This window comes from Lipophrys pholis (genome assembly GCF_963383615.2).
Source record: "Lipophrys pholis genome assembly, chromosome: 4".
Taxonomy (NCBI): domain Eukaryota; kingdom Metazoa; phylum Chordata; class Actinopteri; order Blenniiformes; family Blenniidae; genus Lipophrys; species Lipophrys pholis.
In genome coordinates, this window is record NC_137637.1 from 13,574,489 (window position 1) to 13,595,411 (window position 20,923).

Here is a 20,923-nt window from a genome sequence, read left to right on the forward strand (position 1 = left end):
TAAATTGCTCACATCTTGACTTCTTGTCCAGTAAGACGCCAATAAAGTTCAATAAAGTTTGAACATAATACGAGCAGGTCTAGTGATTGTCTTTGTTTATGTTTTACAGTATATAAAATGACGATCAGTTGGACGGGCTTTATTTTACACATAGTTAATTAGATAGTTGCACTAACCAGCATTGTTTTACACAACAGACGTCATTTTGTTTTTCAGATTTGAGACTTGGAAACAAATTCTTGAGCAGAAGACAACAGGAAAAAAGCAAAAAAAGAGAAAAGCTAGTCAATGGTGAACCTGAGACAACACCCCCCACCCCTCCTCCACCAAAGCAAAGGAGAATATCTACAGTGGGGATTGGAAGTTTGGGCAGCCTGGGTCAAAATGTGTATGAATGTGAGTAATGAAGCCAAGGGGAAGCTGAAAAAAATCTCCAAAATGCCTCAAATTACATGATGAGACATTCCCATAACGTCACAAAAAATTGGGTTTTATTTCCATTGTTTACACTTTCAAAATAACAGGAGAAAAAAAAAAGGCTTGTGCAAAAGTCTTGTCACCCTATATAGTTAATACCTTGTAGCGCCCCCCTATGGCAAGTATCACAGCTTGTAAACGCTCATTGCCTGCGCCTCTTGATGTAATCCATCGTGGCTTTTGAGATGGTCTTTTTGGATCATTATCCATTTGTAGATGTCGTACTCTCCTGAACTTCGGCTTTTTCACAGACGGTGTCAAGTTAGCGTCCAGAATTTGCTGGAATTGAATTGAATTCCTTTTTCCTTCTCGCCATGAAATGTTCCCCGTGCCACTGGCTGCAGCACAACCCCACAGCAAGATGGATCCACCTCCATGCTGAACAGTTGGACAGATGTTCCTTTCATGAAATTCTGTTCCCTTTCTTCTCCAAGCGTACCTTTGCTCATTCCGGCCATAAAGGTCTATTTTTACCTCATCAGTCCACAGGACTTGTTTCCAGGCTTGTCCACATGTTCCTTTGCAAACTTTGAAATCACATTACTCGTAAGCCGGACCTCCGCATGGAATGAATGGTGCCACATGAATAAAGTTTCCTGGACAAGCCCATGAGATAACTTGCCTACAATGTTATAAAGTATTTGAGCCATTATCAAATAACATGATGGAAGCAGCTTTAAAAAAAAAAAAAAAAAAGAAATCCAAACTCTTACAGCTTCAGCCAGTAATGTAGTCTTAGAAACACCTTATCGTAGTTAGAAACCACATTTTTCTATTTAATCACCCTTTCAGCAATTGGCAATTCCAATAAACAAAATAGCTAAAACTATTATTTTACTGGTTGTTACAGATCAGAATGGCCTGAAAAATGTTATTGACTGATTTGGTTGCGATTCATTGTGGTTAGAAAGTAACTAATACTTAGTTTTTTTTAGTTTCTTCAGAATTTTTTAAAAGTTTATAAGAACTAGGAGGAAACTTGCAGACACATTTTTAAACGTAATTTTACTTGAAATAGAGTACGAAATTAGTACTTTAAATGTACCCCCCCCCCCCCCTCTCCCCCGGTGACGATGACCCCCCCTCGTTGCGTCATCGACGCGCGCTCCACAATACGGCGGCGCACGCGAAACTAAAGTTTGTTCAAACCCGCCGCGGAGGAGCTGAATGAAGGAAGGTAAGACGAACTCCGACTCTCAACCTCTCCTAAAAACCTCCTAAAAACCCACTGACGCTGCTGTTTGTCCTCCATTTCCACCCCACGTGTTGCTCCGCACGGAAACAAGGGAACGTCGCGTGGGTCAATATATATATCCGTTTATTTTCTTTCGCACAGTTTGTTTATCCACATTTTAGCTAGTGTCTCTTGTATTGTCCTATGAATAAAAACGTTTGGGATTATCTTTGGATTGTTTAAAAAAATGTATAAAAGAGCCACATTAATTTCAAGCAGTGTTTTATTGTTCCTGTCTACTGATGGCTTCACGTGGAGCAGCACCATAACCAACGTCCCATGACTCCTGTTAGTGTCCACGTTAAACTGGCCACGTTAAATCTCACGTCCTACCAAACACACGTCATTTAATTACTGACTTTTTAAAATGTATTTCGGAGGCACATTCTGTTTATACGTGACCATCAAACCAAATTGTTGATAAACCTTTTATAAAGTCAATATTTCATTAGTAGCGTTTTGGGTGTCTGTTTACAGGACAACGGTGTTCGGGGCTGATGAAAATGTAACTTTTTGAAAACACCCATCAAAGTGAAACTTTTCAAAAGTCTGACTTGGTCTTTGTGTAAACGGGGCAAAAAAACAACTTTTTTTTTGAAATTCTGCTACTGCACATGCGCACTATGACCTTAGTGAATACTTCACAAAAATTATGAATTTTTGTCTAGAAACGTTGTAAACGGGGCCTGGACATCATTCTCATGCCCACATATGTACTTCTAGGCCAGGGGTTTTCAATTCCGGGCCTCGAGGGCCGGTGTCCTGCACGTTTATACACTCTCCCAGCTTCAGCACACCTCAATTTGATGTTGATGTCATCGTCCAACTTGTAAAAAAGCCAAGTAACGAGCCCCTTATTGGATTCAGGTGTGTTGCAACTGGGAGAAACCTAAAACATGCAGGACACTGGCCCTTGAGGCCCGGAATTGAGAACCCCTGTTCTAGGCATGTAATGTCTAATTGGACATCGCTAGAAATCAGGTTTTTTTTTTTCTTTTTCAGAAAACTGAAATAATTCAGATTGTGGAACATTTTTGATCTAAAATCTCACAACGTTTATTTATTGAATCTGGAGAGAAAATTTTACTTTTGAGTAGAATACTGATCTGAAATCAGCATCTGAAGGAAGATCATGTCTCGAGTTTGACATCTGCTTTGTCCCCAGACGTAGAATATTCAGAGCCATCCCTTCAAATGTTCATCTTTTATACTTCAACATTTAAAAATACCAGATGGGCGCACTACCTGAGACTCGGTTAGACCCTACTTGTGACTCTTTGAGTAACTCGCCGTGTAAAAAGCTCAGTGTAAACGTTAATTAGTCTCATGTTAAAAATGATGTGACGCTGGCTGTTATGAAACTGCCATTTGGAGCAAAGGTCACAAAGCTCAGTTTCAAACCGGCTGATTGGTGAAAGGCTTTGTTTTGTTGAGTGGCGTGTCTGCTGCTGCAGATAATGAAGATAACCTTAAGACCTCCAGATCTGTTTACCTGGGCCCGGTTCTTCAAAACTGGTTATCGTTTAACCAGCCGCTAAATCCATTTAACTGAGCGTTAAATTTAACGGCACTGTTATGTTGTTGTTCAAAACCCGGTTACCTTTAACCCGCTGTTATCTTGACGTTAAAGGTAACGCACCTCCGGACAGCCGGTAACTTTTTAACGGCGTGGTTAACTCTCACCATGGCGTTCACTGTCGGCGCTGCGTTCATGATGCCAGATCAACAAAGGAAGGACAGGGTGGACCGTGGACTGAACTTTGATATAAGTCAATACTGTAATGAAGAGTTGCGCCTCTATGGAGCTCTGGAGTGGCCATAGAATTTTTTTTATTAAAAATATATATGTAATGCGTGGAAATTAGATAATAATTAGTAACTCGAGACACCAAATTACTATCTCGTATTATATTTTTTTCACCAATGCCACTTCCATCCCGTCAGATTTGCTGTTATGGAGCTTTGAGATAACAATAATAAAAGTAATGCCGACCACATTAGATATTGGTGTTTTCTAACTAAAGCATTTGAAATACAGACATGTTAAACTCACCTTGATTCAAAAAGAGAGGATCTAATTCTCAGCAGCTCCATATTACGTATTCCCTCTTTACCATAAATAAATGAGGCTGGGGCTTATTTTTCAACATTTGGGCATTACAAAGTGAATTTCTGCTCCTTTCACCTTATTTCTGGACGTGTCTGAATCAAATGCTTCAACATCAGGAGGAATGGAGGTCTAGAGTGATAGAACGCAGCTCTACAGCCGTTTCCAATAGCAACCTGTGTAAACACACTGATTAAAGTACTCTTTCACATGAAGCCATTAAAAGGCTCATTTAATGGCAAAAAAACTCCAAGCTTTCATTTACAGTAGTATGTAGTTTGTTTAGTAGTTACTGATGAACCAAAAGTTTTTGGGTTTAAAAGGTTTTCATGTTCCACTTTAATATCCTGGCAGCAGCGTAGTTTGTCATGTGTTATGCTAGTTTTGTAGACGAGATAAAAACACTGCGCTGCCGTCCACGACAACGCTTCAGACAAAACGCGGAAGCACGGAGACTTGGAAGTGGGCGGAGCCTTGGGCGTCAGGGACGCTCGCCACTGTTGTTAACCTCACTGTTAACCTTGACGACAACGTTAGCTAACGGGATGACTAACCATGTTTTAAACAACGCATATTTAACGGTCGGTTAGCCAACGGCGGGTTAAGGATTTAACCAGTTGTTGAAATAACCCAGTTTTGTTAAAATATTACCATGCACAAACAAACAAAAAAAGTATGTGAACTAAGTGAATTAGATGTGTTTGTAATTTTGTCTTATTCTGAGATGCAGTTTCTACTTAAACCTTTAAATGTGACTTTGCAATCATCTTAAAATCCTTGAACCTTGTGCAATACAATCAAATACCTGATGAATTCATGAAATGCAACTCCATTGTACAGAGTTCGTTCTCCTGGAACCACCATCGGGCCCCAACACAAGACATTTAACTGAGTTTGCTTTGTAAATGCCACTAAGTTTGAGATTATCGCCATAGTTTTATTTTGACAATGCTGTGCCATTTGTTTGCTTCCCCTTATTTTGTGTTGTGCCCACAGGGCCATGTCCCCGGCTCCAGCAGAGATGTCGCCCTGTAAGCCCCCGGATGGGGGTTGGGGCTGGATGGTGGTGCTAGGGGCCCATATTTCCATCGGATTTGCATACTCCACACCCAAAGCGCTGTCCATTTTCTTCAAGGCAATACAAGAGGACCTGAGAGCAAGCTCCAGTGAAATTGCATGGATTCCCTCCATCATGCTGGCAGCCATGTATGCAGGCGGTGAGTTGATGTGGTCAAAGTTTGTAACGTTCAATTGTGAAGAACGATCACATACGTTTTTCCTTCATGTTGGCAGAAAAAGAGCTTTCCTAGTAACTGCTTTTGTTATTCCTGCTTGATACAATTTTTGTCAATGCAACTCTTGAATTATTTGGATGTCAAATGTTTTCACATTGAGAGAATCAGCCGCTTTAACAGACCATGAAACTGCTGAACCTATGGTTTTGTGCTGAAGTTCAGCTTGAATGAAATCCTCTATAGTTAAATTATTTTCAACATGAATTCATCTCAAATATATAGAACGAAAAAACTATTATCCCACCGGGGCTCAACAGTGTTTTTTTTTTTTTTTTTTTTTTTTTTCTTTCCTCGATAGTTTTATAGTTGAAAGTCACCCGGAATAGCATTTCAGCTTAGTCGTCTCTCCATAAAAATGTCTGTGTACTCCCATTGTTAATGTTGGTACACTATTGTTTTCTGTCATTACAAAAACAACAACTGCGCCACACTGTGGCCTGGCATGCCAACTACAAAGCTTTTTCAGCGTTGCTGTCAATTCTGTGTAAACAGACATCACTTTCAAAACGCTGCCGTGAAAACACAAATATTTGTCAAAATGAAAACCTGAAAACGGAAACTACAAGTACAGTCTGAACTGGCGCTCGCCCTACAGTTTCATCACAGACTCATCGTTTCCTGTCTAATTGCACCGATCGCTAACTTTCAGATTGATTGTTTTTGAGCTGGTCAATACTAGAGTTTGTCCATGGTCGGGGTCCATAAGTAGTTTAAAAAAGACTGACCAGAGCACCATTTTTCAAAAAAAATTTTGAACAACCCTTCTGCTCTTGCACTCTCTCTAGTACCACCAAGTAAAGACAGGGATGGAAGGTTATCAAGAGGAATTGATAACGCTCCTCCATTCCTCCTTCTTTAAATTGTCTAGATGCATAAAATGAGGTTTGTAGTTACAAAGATCTCAATATGCTCTTGAGTCTAGTGCACAGTAAATTCGACATTTGGAGAAACCGATCTTTTAGCAGGCCATGTGATGATCCTGCATTTTCTAAGCCGTTTTGGTAATATTGAATAAGTTTATCATGATATGACATCTATGATAAGCTCTGATCTGCTGACACGCCACATCAATAAACATCGTGATCTTCTACCTTTAGGTCAGCTCAGGCTGCGCAGTCAGCACCTTTTACACCAGTACAGAAATGCTTTGTAGTGCTCGTAAAAAACCAGCCTGAAGGTTAAAAAGATTAAGTTGGTTTTCTTTCCCCTTCCTTTGATCCACTCAACTATATTGTGTCACGTCAAATCTGGACGTTAAAACACCAACTCACCTTCTAAACAATCTACACAGACGAGGATTTGCTCAAGCTCGTTGTATTTGAAGTTGTCAGTAAGGCTTCAACAATATTAACCTGGCAGCACAATGTGTTTAATATCATCCATGACGTGTATGTTTTTTTCAGCATTGTAAACCAAAGGAACAAGTCGTTGTTTCATCCCAACATTTAAAAATATCCCTGAACACTGTAACTTTGCAGGAGGGAAGGAAAGCAGCAGTGGTGTGTGGTTGTGCTGTTGCCCCATTCGAACAGGGATAATTGATAAATTGACTTCACATGAGTGACTGTGGCTGCTAAAATAGCGTTCGGCTTCCTAATAAGAAGAATGCTGCCTGTGTGTGTTACTCACCTGACTTAAATTGAAATATTCTCACTGATGTGGTTCAGAGTGAGTCATTTATTATAGCTGAAGCTTTTCCCCTTAAACTTCTAAATACAGAAAATGACCGAGTGCTATAATGTCCACCGCCACTATTATTTGTAAAATTACAAACTAACAGTGTGACTCACTTCACTATTTTGAGTGTTTCAAATCTGTAAAAAGTACCGAGGCTCAGCCACCTTTTGTACCATTACATGGAGGGTAGTATGCAATCGAAATGAAAATAAATATGCATTTGATGTGCTGCGGTGAAGCACAGGAGCCAGCATCTCCAGGACTCTCTAAAATGTGTGACGTTGAGATTTCAGCCACGTAGGAAAGTGGGAGGGCTGTCAACATATTTCAGGAGAAAACAATCATGGCCGAAAGCTTGAAGTGGATGTCTGGAGGTAAATTATCGTTTTTCATCAAGCGGTGTTGCGGTGCGGTCTTGATCGCCAGTATAGGCAAAAGTACCTAAAGACTATCCAATAGTCTTTGAACTCCGTCAGAAGAAGTCTTAAGAAGGTCATCGATCTGCTGACTGAAGTCCTGTTGTCATTGTTCGGTGGCTTTGCTGCAATATTGTCGGCATGACTAAGCAACGAGCTGAGGGTGTGACCCAAGTGTGCCACAAGAGATGTCCAGTTACAGGAAATGTACAGTGTCCCCTGTAGCTATTGGTAAATGCTGTCGCTCCTTTATTCAAGAAAGAGTACCACGACCAGAGGAAGGAAGCTGAAGTAGTTAGCCTGCAGAGTAACATAGAACTGCAGCTCTGCGAAGATTTGATTTATCAAACGTTTGTCCGACTTGTTAACTTCTCCAGAAGTGGCCAAGACAACATTTTCTCCTATTCAGGTTTAAAACTAATGCCAGTTAACTGCAGCTGCAACCGTTTGGTGTTTTGTCACGTCACTTGCAGCACACTTTAATCTGGTTAATCCTTCGCTACTCTCTAGGCTAAAGCTAAGTAAAAGGGGACAACACAGGCCATGGTAATCTGGTAATACGCTTTTCTGTGAGTGTTTATACTCAGAAAAGAAAATCAAATATACTGTTCACAGCTTTTCTACAAATTATATTGCATATCTACCATTATAACCGCAATAAATGGCCCTCAGGGTGTCACAGAGAAATACTCAATCAAATGAATATTACTTTACTATTGGCTCGATTACACCAAAAATGGTCACATTGTCCATGCTATTGGCCATTATTATTGTGATTGTTACCTCACAATATTTTAGTTTCATAGTAGAAAATTTACTTGTATCCTGAACTCAGAATTTTATCATGATTTCCGGACTGGGTAAGAAAAAGTGACGTAGCGCAACAGTACCTCATAAAAATGTAAAAAAAAAAAAAAAAACCCACAGCTTTTCATCAAGAGATGATTCTTGATGAGCAAAACTTAAGTCCATTTAAAGCCTCGTTTCCACCGCACAAAAAGTGCAGGGATGGAACGGAGCAGTATGGCAAAGCGCAACCAGAGCCAAATCTGGTGCGGGTTTCCGCCGGCCAGCCACGGTGACGTCGCCCCGCACGGGAGCGCGCTCCGGCGGCACAAAGCCTGTCGGCCGGAGTGGCTCCGATGTCACTTCGCCGGGGCGATGTTCGCTCTCTCGGAACTAAAACGGAACTTGCGGCGGAACTTGCGGCGTAGTAAATGTAGTAAACGTGTAGTAAATCACTAACTAATCAGTAGACGGCTCCTCAAACTCAGACCCGTTCTATGGTCCAGAGTACCCCAACGGAAAGATGACGTGTCAACCTTTGGAGCGGTTATTTCCGGAAAAATCCCAAATTCTTGCGGTGGAAACCCGAACAGTGACGGACTGTACCACTCCATTCCTGCACTTTTTGTGCGGTGGAAACGGTGCTTTTTTTCATGTGGTGCTTTGGAAAAATGAGCTGCCCACTCCTACATGGAAACACCGTTGGTTTAACAAATTAGAGACGAGAGAAAGAACACTGTTATTTCAAAGAACAAATTTCAAAATGCGAAGACGGTAGCACCGACTAAAGTCTGTTTATTTCTTGCAAATCATACCATTATTGCAATATTCAACAATGATATTTCTTCTCGCATGTTTATCAACTCTCTGCTGCCCCAGTATTAATCGAGGCAAAAGCATATATTTTTTCAACTGTTAACTAGAGAAGTAACATTTCTGTGAGTTGAGCCAAAGGATAACTGCCTCACATTATTATCAAGTAGTATAAAGAGAAAAGGGATATAAAGTTTTTCTAACAATGCATTTTATCACAAGAGAATGAATACATGACACCAGTAAGCCTATCCCACCAGGGTACATTATTAACCTGAGTTAATTCCGGTGGTGTATATTATCACAAATACACAATCCAGTAAGGACATTAATTCTGATCTTTTGTCTAAATATTCTCATGTTGTAAGTCTGTACGAATCAATTCAGCTTCAGTTGCTCTGAATTCCCTCTGAAAATGACGGTGTGTGTCTCGTAGCTGCTTCAGGCTCACGAAAAAAACACCAGTAGGGGTCCCCAATAGAATAAAATAAAATAAAACTAAAGATTTGGGTCTTTGTCGTTGAAATAACAGACGCTACAATCGGGCTCTCACGTCAAATAAAACCGAGACTTGACGAATCTTTCCCACTATTTGTGTCGTGTCCACTCGAAGGATTTCTGTGACCGGTGGATGACACAGAACACGACCAAATGAGTGTTGTAAAAGCTTTACACAAGTGCATCAGCAGCTACTTTCAAGGTTACAGGACAATGGGGTGCGTGACTCACCTCCCCTCAACTCTGGGAGGCCTCGCTGGTGAAATATTCCCCTCTCCGTGGCTCAGGCACAGGGCTTTATCATATTGTCCTTGGGACGGCTTCAGCAATGTCACCCAGTGGAGGAGAGAGACAGGGGGAATATATCAGAGGCAGGTTCAGCCCACTGGGGTCTGACATCAGGTCCCCATGGGAGAGACATGACAGCCTTTTCAGAAAACCTCTGACTCAAGGAGTCCAAATGATAAACTTATAATGGAAATGGAAATGGTGGCAGTACGAGAGATGCCCCATTGCAACACGGCTCCAGCGAGAAAGATGGTCTGTCTCTGACCCCCGCCACCACCTGGTTAACTGCGTAAAAACAGCAGGGTGGATATTTTTATTTCATGTACATTAGATACAGTTGAGGATGAGTTTTTGAGGCTTGGAAAAGAGGAGGGAAAAAAAGAAGAGTTTTCCCTTAGTTTGCTTAGCTTTGATTCAACATCAACTTGGTTTGTGTGTACAGAAGTTAATATCCGATGTAAGGAGAGTGAACAGGACATTTTAGATGTTAATAGAGAACGGTGGGCTTGGAGCGTCCAGCCTACGCAAAGCCTCTTTCCGTCTGTATCACATGGAGGGCCTGATGTACTCTGATTTACTAATGGTTTCAACGCAAAAGCAACATCACAAGGATGGCCATGTTCCTGAACGCTATTTCCTGGAGGCTCATCATTAGGCCTTCAAACAGGAGCAGTGAAGCCCAGCAACAATTTAAGCGTTTAAATCTAATTTCTTGATACTGTTTTTTTTTTTTTTTTTTTTAGTGCAAATCAAGTTATGGCAGCCTGCAAAGGCGTCTCTCCGTGCTCCTGCAATGGGAACTTTAGTCTTAATGCGAAGTCATGTTAATGTGTGCTATGAATGTAGTTTCTGTATGACAAATATGCCATATTTTAGGGCTAAATAATGAGTCAGATGAGACTCCCCTCAGACTGGGCAATCCCACGCAAACTGTTTAAAGTGTGTGTTCTTTATATATATATATATATTATTTATTTATTTTTGCTTGTCCTAACCTAATTTCATGTATATCTATTAGATATTTAGTCCTGCTGATGTGGACATAGTGAAAAAAGAACGTAAAACTAAAGAATTAGTTAAAGCACTGAGTGTCTGCAACCTGCAGCTCAAGAGCCACATACGGCTCCTGAGCTTCTTTGTAATGGCTCTGCAAAGCTATAAGAAAATGTTTTTTTATTTTTATTTATTATTTGTTTTTACACTCTTTTTTTTTTAATTTTTTTTCCCCTTTTTAAAGAACTCTTACCTTCTGGCTAAAAATGGCTTGGGGGGGGGGGGAGCTAAACTGGCAAAATGAACTACTGAAATGCCTCAAATCAGTACAAAATAAAGGAAGAACAAACAAAATTTCTAAAAGAAAATGGCTAAAACAAATATAGTTTAAATAGCTAAAACAAAAAAAACAACTATAAAAAGTTGCCTGAAATACATTTTGGGGGGGGGGGAAACAACAGTTAAAATGGGTTTAATTGCTAAAATGGCTTGAAATGGCAAACACAGTTAAAACAACAAAAAGAGAAAAGAGAAAATCACTAAATTAACTCCCCAAAAATATATCTAAAGTTCTAAATTGTCGTCAAGAAACATCAGCCATGCCGTCCTCGTTTTGAAGGTTAAATATTGCGACTCCAATCAAATTTCATGTGGTAGAAAGACGAACAAAGCAGCTCTTCTGGTCAGAAAGGTTGCAGACGCCTGGTCTATCGTGTAACAAAGTTGCAGATTAAATTGTAAATGAAAGAAATCACTGATACACAGGTAAATGAACAGTGTCACAAAGGTCTCACTGTATATATTCCTAAGCACTGTGCATTCATGATTTTCATATTCATATCTTTGTCCAATCAGATGGACTCCAACCGCACTAAATGCCCACACAATGAGTAAATGTTTGGAGCTCATGAAGTCTGTAAAAAGAAGAGCACAAATAAATCAACATGTAATCTACTGAAGTGTTTCCAGTAATACCCAACATTATAGCACGCTCAAGCCAGCATTACTGTATAACCGATGAAAATATGTAACACCAGTATAGTTTAGCTGACTCCTCACTCTCTATTCTCCTGTCCTGCAGAAGCTTTTGGCTCAAACATGGTTAAAAGTGTAATAAAGCTACTACTCGGCTATTGTGAATGACTGACTGAGGGCAGAGGGCATAAACCAAACAGCCTCCAGCATGTCCGTAGCCCAGGGGGCTCACATTTATCTTTAAGGGGCCTCCGCCCGGCGGACATGCTCAACTTCAGAAAAATATGAAGCACAACTCTCAAACTTCTCTTTGCACAATTCATAGGACTGAAACAAACACTCCTTTAATCTGTAAGCTGATCATAAGCTGTTAAAGAACACACTGTAAACATTTCAGCAACACCAAGTCTTGTTTCATCCTCTCAATTGTATTTTGTGTGTTTTCTAGGTTTTTGTTATTACATTTGCCGGACATACATTGGTTAACACGAGAAAGACCATTCAGTGCAAAGTAAAGGTGATATTCTGGTATCAGTGATCCAATTAAAGAGTAAACCGTTACCCAAAAGGTTTTTTTTCTTATTATTTGGTCAAATAGCAACCACCAGTCAGACATTTGGGTTTTTCCTTCTTGTTTATTAACTAAATCAATCAGGCATTTCTGTTTGAGCCATAAAAGCAGTAAAGCAGTTTTTATTCTCCATTCAGTGAATTAATAACGCTCTCAAATAGTTCACTTTCATATGAATACCAACGTTTTCTTGACATCTGCTCTGGTGGCGCAATGTCACTCTTTCAGGCAAGGTTACTAACGAAGGAAAAGGTGACGGCATATTAAAGACTGTTTAATTGCTGATTGATCACTGCGTGTGTTATTTTACATTATGAGGGTAAGTGGAATGAGTTGCTCTGCGGTCATGGCAGGATTGTGGAGGTTTTCCATCACATTGTGTCACTAGGTTTAGACTCTGACTTGTCTTGAAGTTGTGGGTGGGTTTGTTGCTCAAACTGGTCATCCTGTAAAGTTTCACATTCGATAAGCAGCTTGTCTGTATTTGCCTTGATTTTTTTATTTATTTTTTTTCATTCACAGGACCGGTGAGCAGTTTGCTGGTCAATCGCTTTGGAAGCCGGCCGGTGGTCATAGCGGGCGGATTGATGTGTGCGGTTTCCATGGTAACTGCGTCTTTCGGGAACTCCATCGTTTATCTCTACTTTTGCATCGGCATCATTGGAGGTACAGTATCATTCACAGTATTTATGACACTCTTGCCTGAATAGTTTTAGCTGCGTTGACATTTTTCAGTTCATGCTTTGGGAATAGATGATCATGTGAGGTTAGCAACGGCGTCTTCGTCTTTAAACCTCCCAACAATCTCCTGGTTCAGATCCGATTCCCTCCGACTGGGTTACTGTACTGTTTAGCAAGGGCGTGGGCAACTGCACCAGCTCCCGGGGTGCCGTCAGAGCACCGCGGGGACCCAGGACCAGGACGGTAATTAAGACAGAGTCATCTCCGATCCCAGAGAGCATGGTCTTCCATGGCCCTCCGTACTCTCCCAGAGGCTGCAATCATGGTCGTCACACGGGGGCACTGTGCCGCCCCGAGAGGCTCATTACCCTGCCAAGCGCCCCCTGTGAAGGATTAATAGGCCCGGCAAGTGGCCGGGCCGTGTGTGGTGCCCAAGGGCAAGTGTGTGTCCTGCTCTGCTCCCCTGTGACCTGGCACACCCACACCATGCAGGGCATCAAGCAGTTTTACCGAGCGGACGTGTGGACGTGTGTGTGCGTGCAAAAATACCTGTACGTGCAGAAAGCTAATCAGGTTATTGAAATGTACCCCAAACAAGGTGAAAGGCTTTCATATGAACTATTTTTGTGTAGAGGTTGATTTGTTTGGAATTATTTCCTCGTTCCAGCAGTAAGGACACCGTCTTGCGTCGGTAGATGGACGCCACACCCAAGACAAAGGGGTCACTTGTGTGAAAAACACCCTTTAATGCCATATAACAACATATGATAAAAAGCATTATCCTCCTGGGAAAATCACACATTTTAAGCTCAAGAAGTCACTAAATTGGACGAATTGTTGCTGGATTCCTGTAATTGACTGGTTAAATTCAGTTTAGTAGCACTGTTTTACTCTATATTGTATTATTTGCAAAAGAGTACCATAAATAGAATTTATTAAATGGATTAGACGAAGCTCAAACCTTGAACTAGTTTTGTGCCCGATGGTTTGCTTGCTATGATCTGTTTAGTTCAAAGACTTCACTCAAGTGAACTAACTGCTAGTAAATGATGCATCGCCAGAGCGAGGAGAGCGAAGCAAGCAGCAGCTTTTATCTCAGGCTTTAGCCGGACATTTTATTGAACTATTCATATGATTTTCATCGATTCAAGAGAAAGAAAGAATTTCCAAATGTGGGTCACTTGCCCGAAGAAGAGTAATTCTAGAGAGACATTGTGGTGGTTGGTATGAAATTTGATTTCAAGAAAACATCCAGGAAAGTGCATGAATTTCAAAAAGGTAAGCAAGATGTCAAAACAACACAGCGATGGACATCCACTGCATGTTGGACACCAGGAAGGCAAAAAAGGAAGTATTTAAAATCATCCAGGCCTGTTCTGTTTGAAAGTTTCTTTACTAAGTTGGTGTTTACACCACATTTTAATCATTAAACAGTAATATTGGAAAAAGCCACATCAACATTAATTCAAACAAAAGCTGAGATGAACACATTTTATTTCACCGAGGCACTAAAGCCCTGATTACACAACGTTTCAAGGGAAAACGCATCGTTTTCGCATTTTCGTTTCAGGAAAGTCTTTTCGTTTTACACAACCACAAAACGATGTCCGTCTACATGGAAATGGCGGGAACACTGAAAACTGTGTAGTCAGCATGCCGGGCCATGAGTACGCGCTTATTGGTGGTTTTTGTAATGAAACCACCAACATACGTGCAGAAAACAAAACACTATAAACATTAACAATAGCAAGTAGACAGACATTTATATGGACATCCAGCGAAGTTGGATTGGTTTTCCAGGTGACTCTCAACTGCTGTAGAAAACTACCAGGTCCCCGGAGAATATGGACTGGGAGTCATGACGTTGTTGTTGTTGTTGTTGTCCATCTACTCGCGCATGTGCAGACAAACTATTACTAGCACAGCCGTGGTGCGCATGCACAGTCTCGGCCTGTCATACAGGTTTTGTTTTCAGAATAGAATAGCTTCAATGTAATTATATGTCTCGTATAATGAAATTACAGACATGTCTTTATAAATGTTTAACTGAATTCACCCAAATAAGCTTTTTTCAAATTCTTCAATATAAAGGTACATCTAAAAAAAATTTGAATATCATGAAAATGTTCAATATTTTTGTCACTCATTTCAGAAAGTCAAACCCATATATGATATAGGCTCATGACACATCGAGTGAAACATTTCAAGCCTTTATTTCTTGAAATGTTTGCATAAGCTCTATGTAAAATGTTGTTTCTGTTTCATATGAGACAAACACTGGTGAAATTGAAACGTATCATTAGTTATGGAAGACCCCTTGTTTGGCCCGATAAGTTTCTCCGTGGGCTTCACCCTGTACGCAGAGAGGAGGAATGGATTGATGAAACGGCAGCCTAACCGTCTAGCTGTAGCTCTTGATCTTCCTCAAAATAAGGCGCTATTAATTTGAGATTTTCTGGGAAGAAAGGCGAGAGAGTGAACGCATTACCCACACTCCCTAATCTATTTCTATTTGAAGGGAGAAATTATTTCTGAAATAATTCCAGCACTCAGTAATAAGATTTTAGCCGGCAAAAGTGAAATGAAATGGAACTTTAATGAGCGCCAAACTGAGTCGGCCTTAATTCAATTTATTAGGTACACTTTGGAGTTTGGGTTCACGAGGGATTACTTACAAAGTTTATTTCTCTTTTGTTTTTTTTCTAATGTGACTGTTTTCTTAACCAGGTTGTGGACTTTGCTTAAACCTGAATGCTTCGCTCACCATCATCAGCAAGTACTTCCTCGCCAGGCGTCCGTTGGCCAACGGGCTGGCCATGGCCGGGAGTCCAGTGTTTCTCTGCTTCCTGGCGCCTCTCAACCAGTATCTGCTGGGGACGTTTGGGTGGAGAGGGAGTCTGCTCATCCTCGGGGGGATGATGCTGCATTGCTGTGTGGCCGGAGCCCTGATGAGGCCCATTAGAACACTCCGTGATCAGCCGCAGGAAAAAATGGAACAGTCCAAAGTGAACAGCACAGATGGAAGCCAAGGCTGTATGACGAAGGCCAAGAACTTCTTGGATTTGTCTTTCTTCAAAGACCGAGGTTTTGTCATCTACCTGATCGGAAATGTCCTGTTCATTTTTGGCGCTTATGCTCCCATCGTGTTCCTGTCGGCCTACGCCGTTCACCAAGGCGTGGACGAGTACTCGGCGGCGTATCTGCTCTCCATCATGGGCTTTGTGGACATGTTTGTTCGACCCGGCACCGGCCTGGTGGCCAACAGCAAGTGGATCCGGCCCAGAATCCAGTACTTCTTCAGCTTCGCCATGGTCTTCAACGGCACGTGCCACCTCCTGTGCCCGCTGATGGACACCTACCCACTCCTGGTGACCTACGCCATCTTTTTCGGCGTGGGGTTCGGCATGGTCTTCGCCCTGATCTTCGAATGCCTCATGGACCTGATGGGGAGTCAGCGTTTCCCCAGCGCGGTGGGACAGGTCACCATCATAGAGTGCTTTCCCATGCTGCTGGGACCCCCTGCCGCAGGTACACGCTCCATCAACGCACGCAGTTCATTCACACACACAGCCTGCTCGGTGCAACCCCACAGGCAAACATGGCGCTCAGTCAACGCTCCTCAGTGTTTATCTACTCCTCGGTTGTTGGATCTGATGAGCCGTGCACAAACAATCACAATATTTGTACAGTTCTCGTAATCGTTTCCCTCTCTTAGACAAGAAGAAGTGTTTGCTCTCAGCCTGCTTTATACACCCTCCTGTTAGATTAATGCCAAGAGCACAAGTGAATGATGTAAAATTACACACACACACACACACACACACACACACACACACACACACACACACACACACACACACACACACACACACACACACACACACACACACACACACACACACACACACACACACGGGATGATGATCATAATGGAGAAATAAATAACCAGTTTGAAGCAAACTGCTTTGGAAACACACGAAGCAGATTGAATGATATTTTTATTTGCGTGTTTACCCGAGTCACAGCCTGTGAATCATTCAGCAGTGGAACTCTTTGGCTTCCTCCAGTGTTCCTACCTTAAGACAGCTGGATTGTTGCTGATGACTGTGGCTTTGCAAAGAGAAACAAAATATGGTTATTTGTCACGGTTATTCTGCGCTGCACAAAAGCTGCCTGCGCTGTTTTTTTGTGAGCTTTGGTCTCTATGAGCATAACACTTATGCAAGGACACACAACTAAAGAGACGAGGTTTGTGGGGGAAAAACATCATAAAACTAGGATTAAGTGGACGATACAATAACTACTGTTCAACACATTTATTTTAACTGAATTATGTTCAAAATGTGCCCTGCCTTGAGCACTAAATTGCATAAATCGGTCTAAAAGATTGCTAAATGCAATTCATATAGGCTCGGTGATTCAAAACTTACAAAAAATCCCAGTGAGAAAAAAACATGACTGCATGCACTATATAAAGGAAGTCAATTTCATATTAAAACTTTCCCTCTCTTACGTTATGTTTTATAGTTTTTGTATAGCACGTTACTTTACCATTACAGCGTTTACCTGACATGCATTTAAAAAATGTCAATGACTGAATTACAATAATATTTGCTGCATCTCATCGAGTCTTGACGTCTCCTCTTTAAGAAACCGTGCCCTTTGCTTCCAATCTGACTTTTAATGAGACAAAAAAAAGTTGTAACGAGGGGGGGTAAATAAGTACCTCTCTGCTACGTTCTTCTCCAGAGGGCACAGTCGTTATGTTGCCCCTCTGTGCTTGTTACTGCCCCCCCCCTCTGAACCTCGGGGTCAGACCAATTAGAAGGAAGTGAGGTAAGTGTGTGTAATTAGCCTTTTGCTTTGGGTGTTTAATGACGCTCAGTTCAAACTCTCGTCATTAAAGTGCTGTACCTGGGCCATAATTAGGCTGTGAATACATTACCAAATATGAGGTGACGATGCCAGATGGACTTAATTACTGCTCGGCCAATCTCGGGCTGTCTTAATGAGGGTGATGGTCATCTGAGTACGTGTGCCAGATGAGTGCTATCAATCAGATAATGCAGTCTGCAGTGAGACTATTGAAATTTGACCCAAAAGCAAAGGGGTGGAGCAGCACAGGTCATGGACACAAGCAGATATTATCGTCGGTATTTGTTGTACAAAGTGCAAAACTACATACTTGCTGTTTTTAATGCAGCAGAATCGATTCAGTCTGAATGAGTTGACATTAAGGCCACGTTTACACGTACTCGGGTGTTTGGGGAAAAAAAATGGTGATATTTCTCTGCGATTTGGCCGCGCATTTACACATAAATGTAGCTACGACTCGCCACAAACGATGATTCATGAAAACTCCGGCCGCAGTGGAGATCTGGATAAAGTCTGTGTCACCGTTTGTATCTAAAGGGAGGGAGGCGGATATTTACCTCACAATTCGTGACGTGGGCTATCATGGCTTCATTCTTCTCGATACGCTGCCCCCTACAGGTCTGGCTGCTCATAGCAGCTCTGAACCAGGTGTATATGTGGGTCTGTGTTAAGAATAATTTTTTTAAAGGTAGAAGGGGAAATGTCAGTTTTTGTAAAAAACCAGGTACGTGTAAACGAGGCCTAAAGCTGACCGCACTGAGGTTTGACTTGTTGAGGTCACGAAGGGGGATTTTAAGGACAGTAAAGAGAACCTGATCCAGAGCCGGAGCATGGACCTCCGATTGATCCCATAAGGCTTTGAGATGCCACACATGGACACTCGTAGATGTCGACACTGAAAGAGAGGAAGAGAAAGTCAGCGACACTCGCCCATCGATCCGTGTCTGGAGGGGAGGGGGGGCGAGGTGCGCTTAAGACTCTGAAAACCCTGCGGCTTAAATCTGATCTAAACCACATTTGTCACTTTTCTGCAGACCTGGGCACGATATTTATGGCTCGGAAAACGAGCCTCTCTTCTGATTCGTTTTGGTAGCAGCCATCCAAATTGCCTTCCCCGAGATGCAGGAGAGCCGGGGAGGCTGTAATGGCCCTCTGTCATTTCCGAAATGGCTCTTCTCAAATTGACACACACACACACACACACACACACACACACACACACACACACACACACACACACACACACACACACACACACACACACACACACACACACACACACACACACACACACACGGTCTCTCTCTTCACCTTCAAACTTGTAAAGCGCCTCAGTCCAGATACTTCACCTCCACTGTATTCTGTTTTCCTTGTCCTTGTGTTCAGAGACTTTGTATATACAGATATAATGTGACACAAAATACTGAGAACTGGCACTCGCTACGTTGAAAGTACCATAAAGTCTTTGACTCTTCCTCCTCGCAGGGTTCCTGGTGGACGCCTTCAGTGACTACAAGTACCTCTTCCTCATGTGCGGCGCAGTGATCGTGACCGGTGGGCTCTTCCTCTTCGTGATGAACATCTACAACTACCACATGCTGGACAGAGAGAAGAAGGCCAAAGAAAGCGAGCAGAATCCGATAAGCATCGAGAAGCAGGAGCAGGTGAGCATCCGTGAGGCCGAGGAGGAACAGACTGAGCCTGGGGCGGAGGAGACCGACACGGTGCATCAAGAACTGTGAGCAGACCAAAGAAACTTCAGCATGAGCACTCGATTCAGGGAAGTTGCCGCAAATGAGTTTTTTATTTTTTTATATATGTGTGTGGATACTCGCGCAGCTTGGTTATAAAAACATTTTAATTGAAGTTTTAGTCTCACTTTAGTTTCCAGTGCATATAATGAGCCTTTGTCGTTTGCTTGATGTCTGGACTGGGGAGCGATACCATATTTATATGGTCAATTACTGGCAATCGTCTCTCGACAACACATTTGTTGCAGGAGCTGCTATTATAGTGTATCCGGTTACAATTTGACCAATTTTACCAGGATGATTTGCATCATTCATGTGAATTAAGCAAATGACCAGTTCAGTGTGATTCAAAGCAAAAGAAGCTGTTGCCATTTGAACAATTGTTTTCTGTCTTCAACGTGTTGCAAGTTGTCCGGTGCAGCCTTCAGCCGGGTCCGTTTCTTTGAGGCAAGTTCGCATGGCACCGATGAAGCCGGTGTACAAAGAAAGTGTTGGGCCAGGCGGAGGAGAGTTGGATTGGTCTTTTTCTGGCTGTCCCAGAGGTTCGCATGCCTGAACTTCCTGATCCAGCTGCTGACAGAGGTCGTCTAAAAACAACCAATTGGCATTTTAGTTTTAGTCATTAATTACGAATCGGTACATGCAAGCAAATCAATGCAAAACTAAACGGATAAAAAAAAAAGAAGATAAGATGCCTAAAGCGGGAGCCATTAACGGTTGTGAAGACGGTCCAGGCTGTGGCGCCGTTGATGTTCGCCCAATTACAACTGCACATTGGGATTTCAGCCTGGTGACCGCTTCGTTGCATTCGGTTGGAACTTCTAAACCCGAGTGTTTTAAATGTGGGGTCCAGGAGTGTTGATAGGGTCCGCCTAAGGTGTTCATGGAGGTGTATACCTGCCTGTGTGTGAAGCATCACGCTGAAGTGTGTGACACAGCATTCTCATCATGGGGACGACCTTTCATCCTGAAACTCTCTCCTCCTCAGACGAACGCCACTGCAGCTCGCTGGGACAGAGCAAGCACTAGAAGTGTTTCTCCCCTTACAGCTGAACTCGTGTCTGTTTTTTGCGAGGGAGGCACGGTTCTGGTTCTTTCTCAGCATTCAGCCTCGCCAGCTCCTGATATGTGCTGTTCCATCGTCTTGGTTCCTCACTGATCAGTTCCAGGGTTGTTTTGTCCCATCTGTTGCACTGTGAGCTTCTCTTTGCCTGATCGTGACGATTCGCCACCAATTCGATCACATGATTTCTTCACTGTTAAATATAAAGTATGTGCGATGCTCATCAAATGCTGAATTTGGAGACTTTTTACAGAAGAAATCGTGTTTGTTGCAGCGTCGATCACAAGACACATTACTGTATTAGTTACGCCCCAAACATCCCTCATACCTCTTTTGGCCAAATTGTCAGCAGTGTGACTTTGTGGAAAGATTTGCACACTTCATTCACTTAATGCTGTAAAGACCTGTGATGTGTGACTTTTA

General features: G+C 42.2%; 1 protein-coding gene across 1 annotated transcript; it reads left to right on the top strand.

Moving 5' to 3' along the window:
• The first annotated feature begins 1,586 nt into the window (after window positions 1-1,586).
• Window positions 1,587-20,103, top strand: LOC308109007 (monocarboxylate transporter 2-like). Its single transcript, XM_080462341.1, has 5 exons — window positions 1,587-1,654; window positions 4,815-5,035; window positions 12,653-12,796; window positions 15,539-16,339; window positions 19,172-20,103. The coding sequence occupies exons 2-5, from the start codon at window positions 4,819-4,821 to the stop codon at window positions 19,426-19,428; spliced, it is 1,419 nt and encodes a 472-aa protein (XP_080318467.1). The 5' UTR covers window positions 1,587-1,654; window positions 4,815-4,818; the 3' UTR covers window positions 19,429-20,103.
• Window positions 20,104-20,923: the final 820 nt, after the last annotated feature.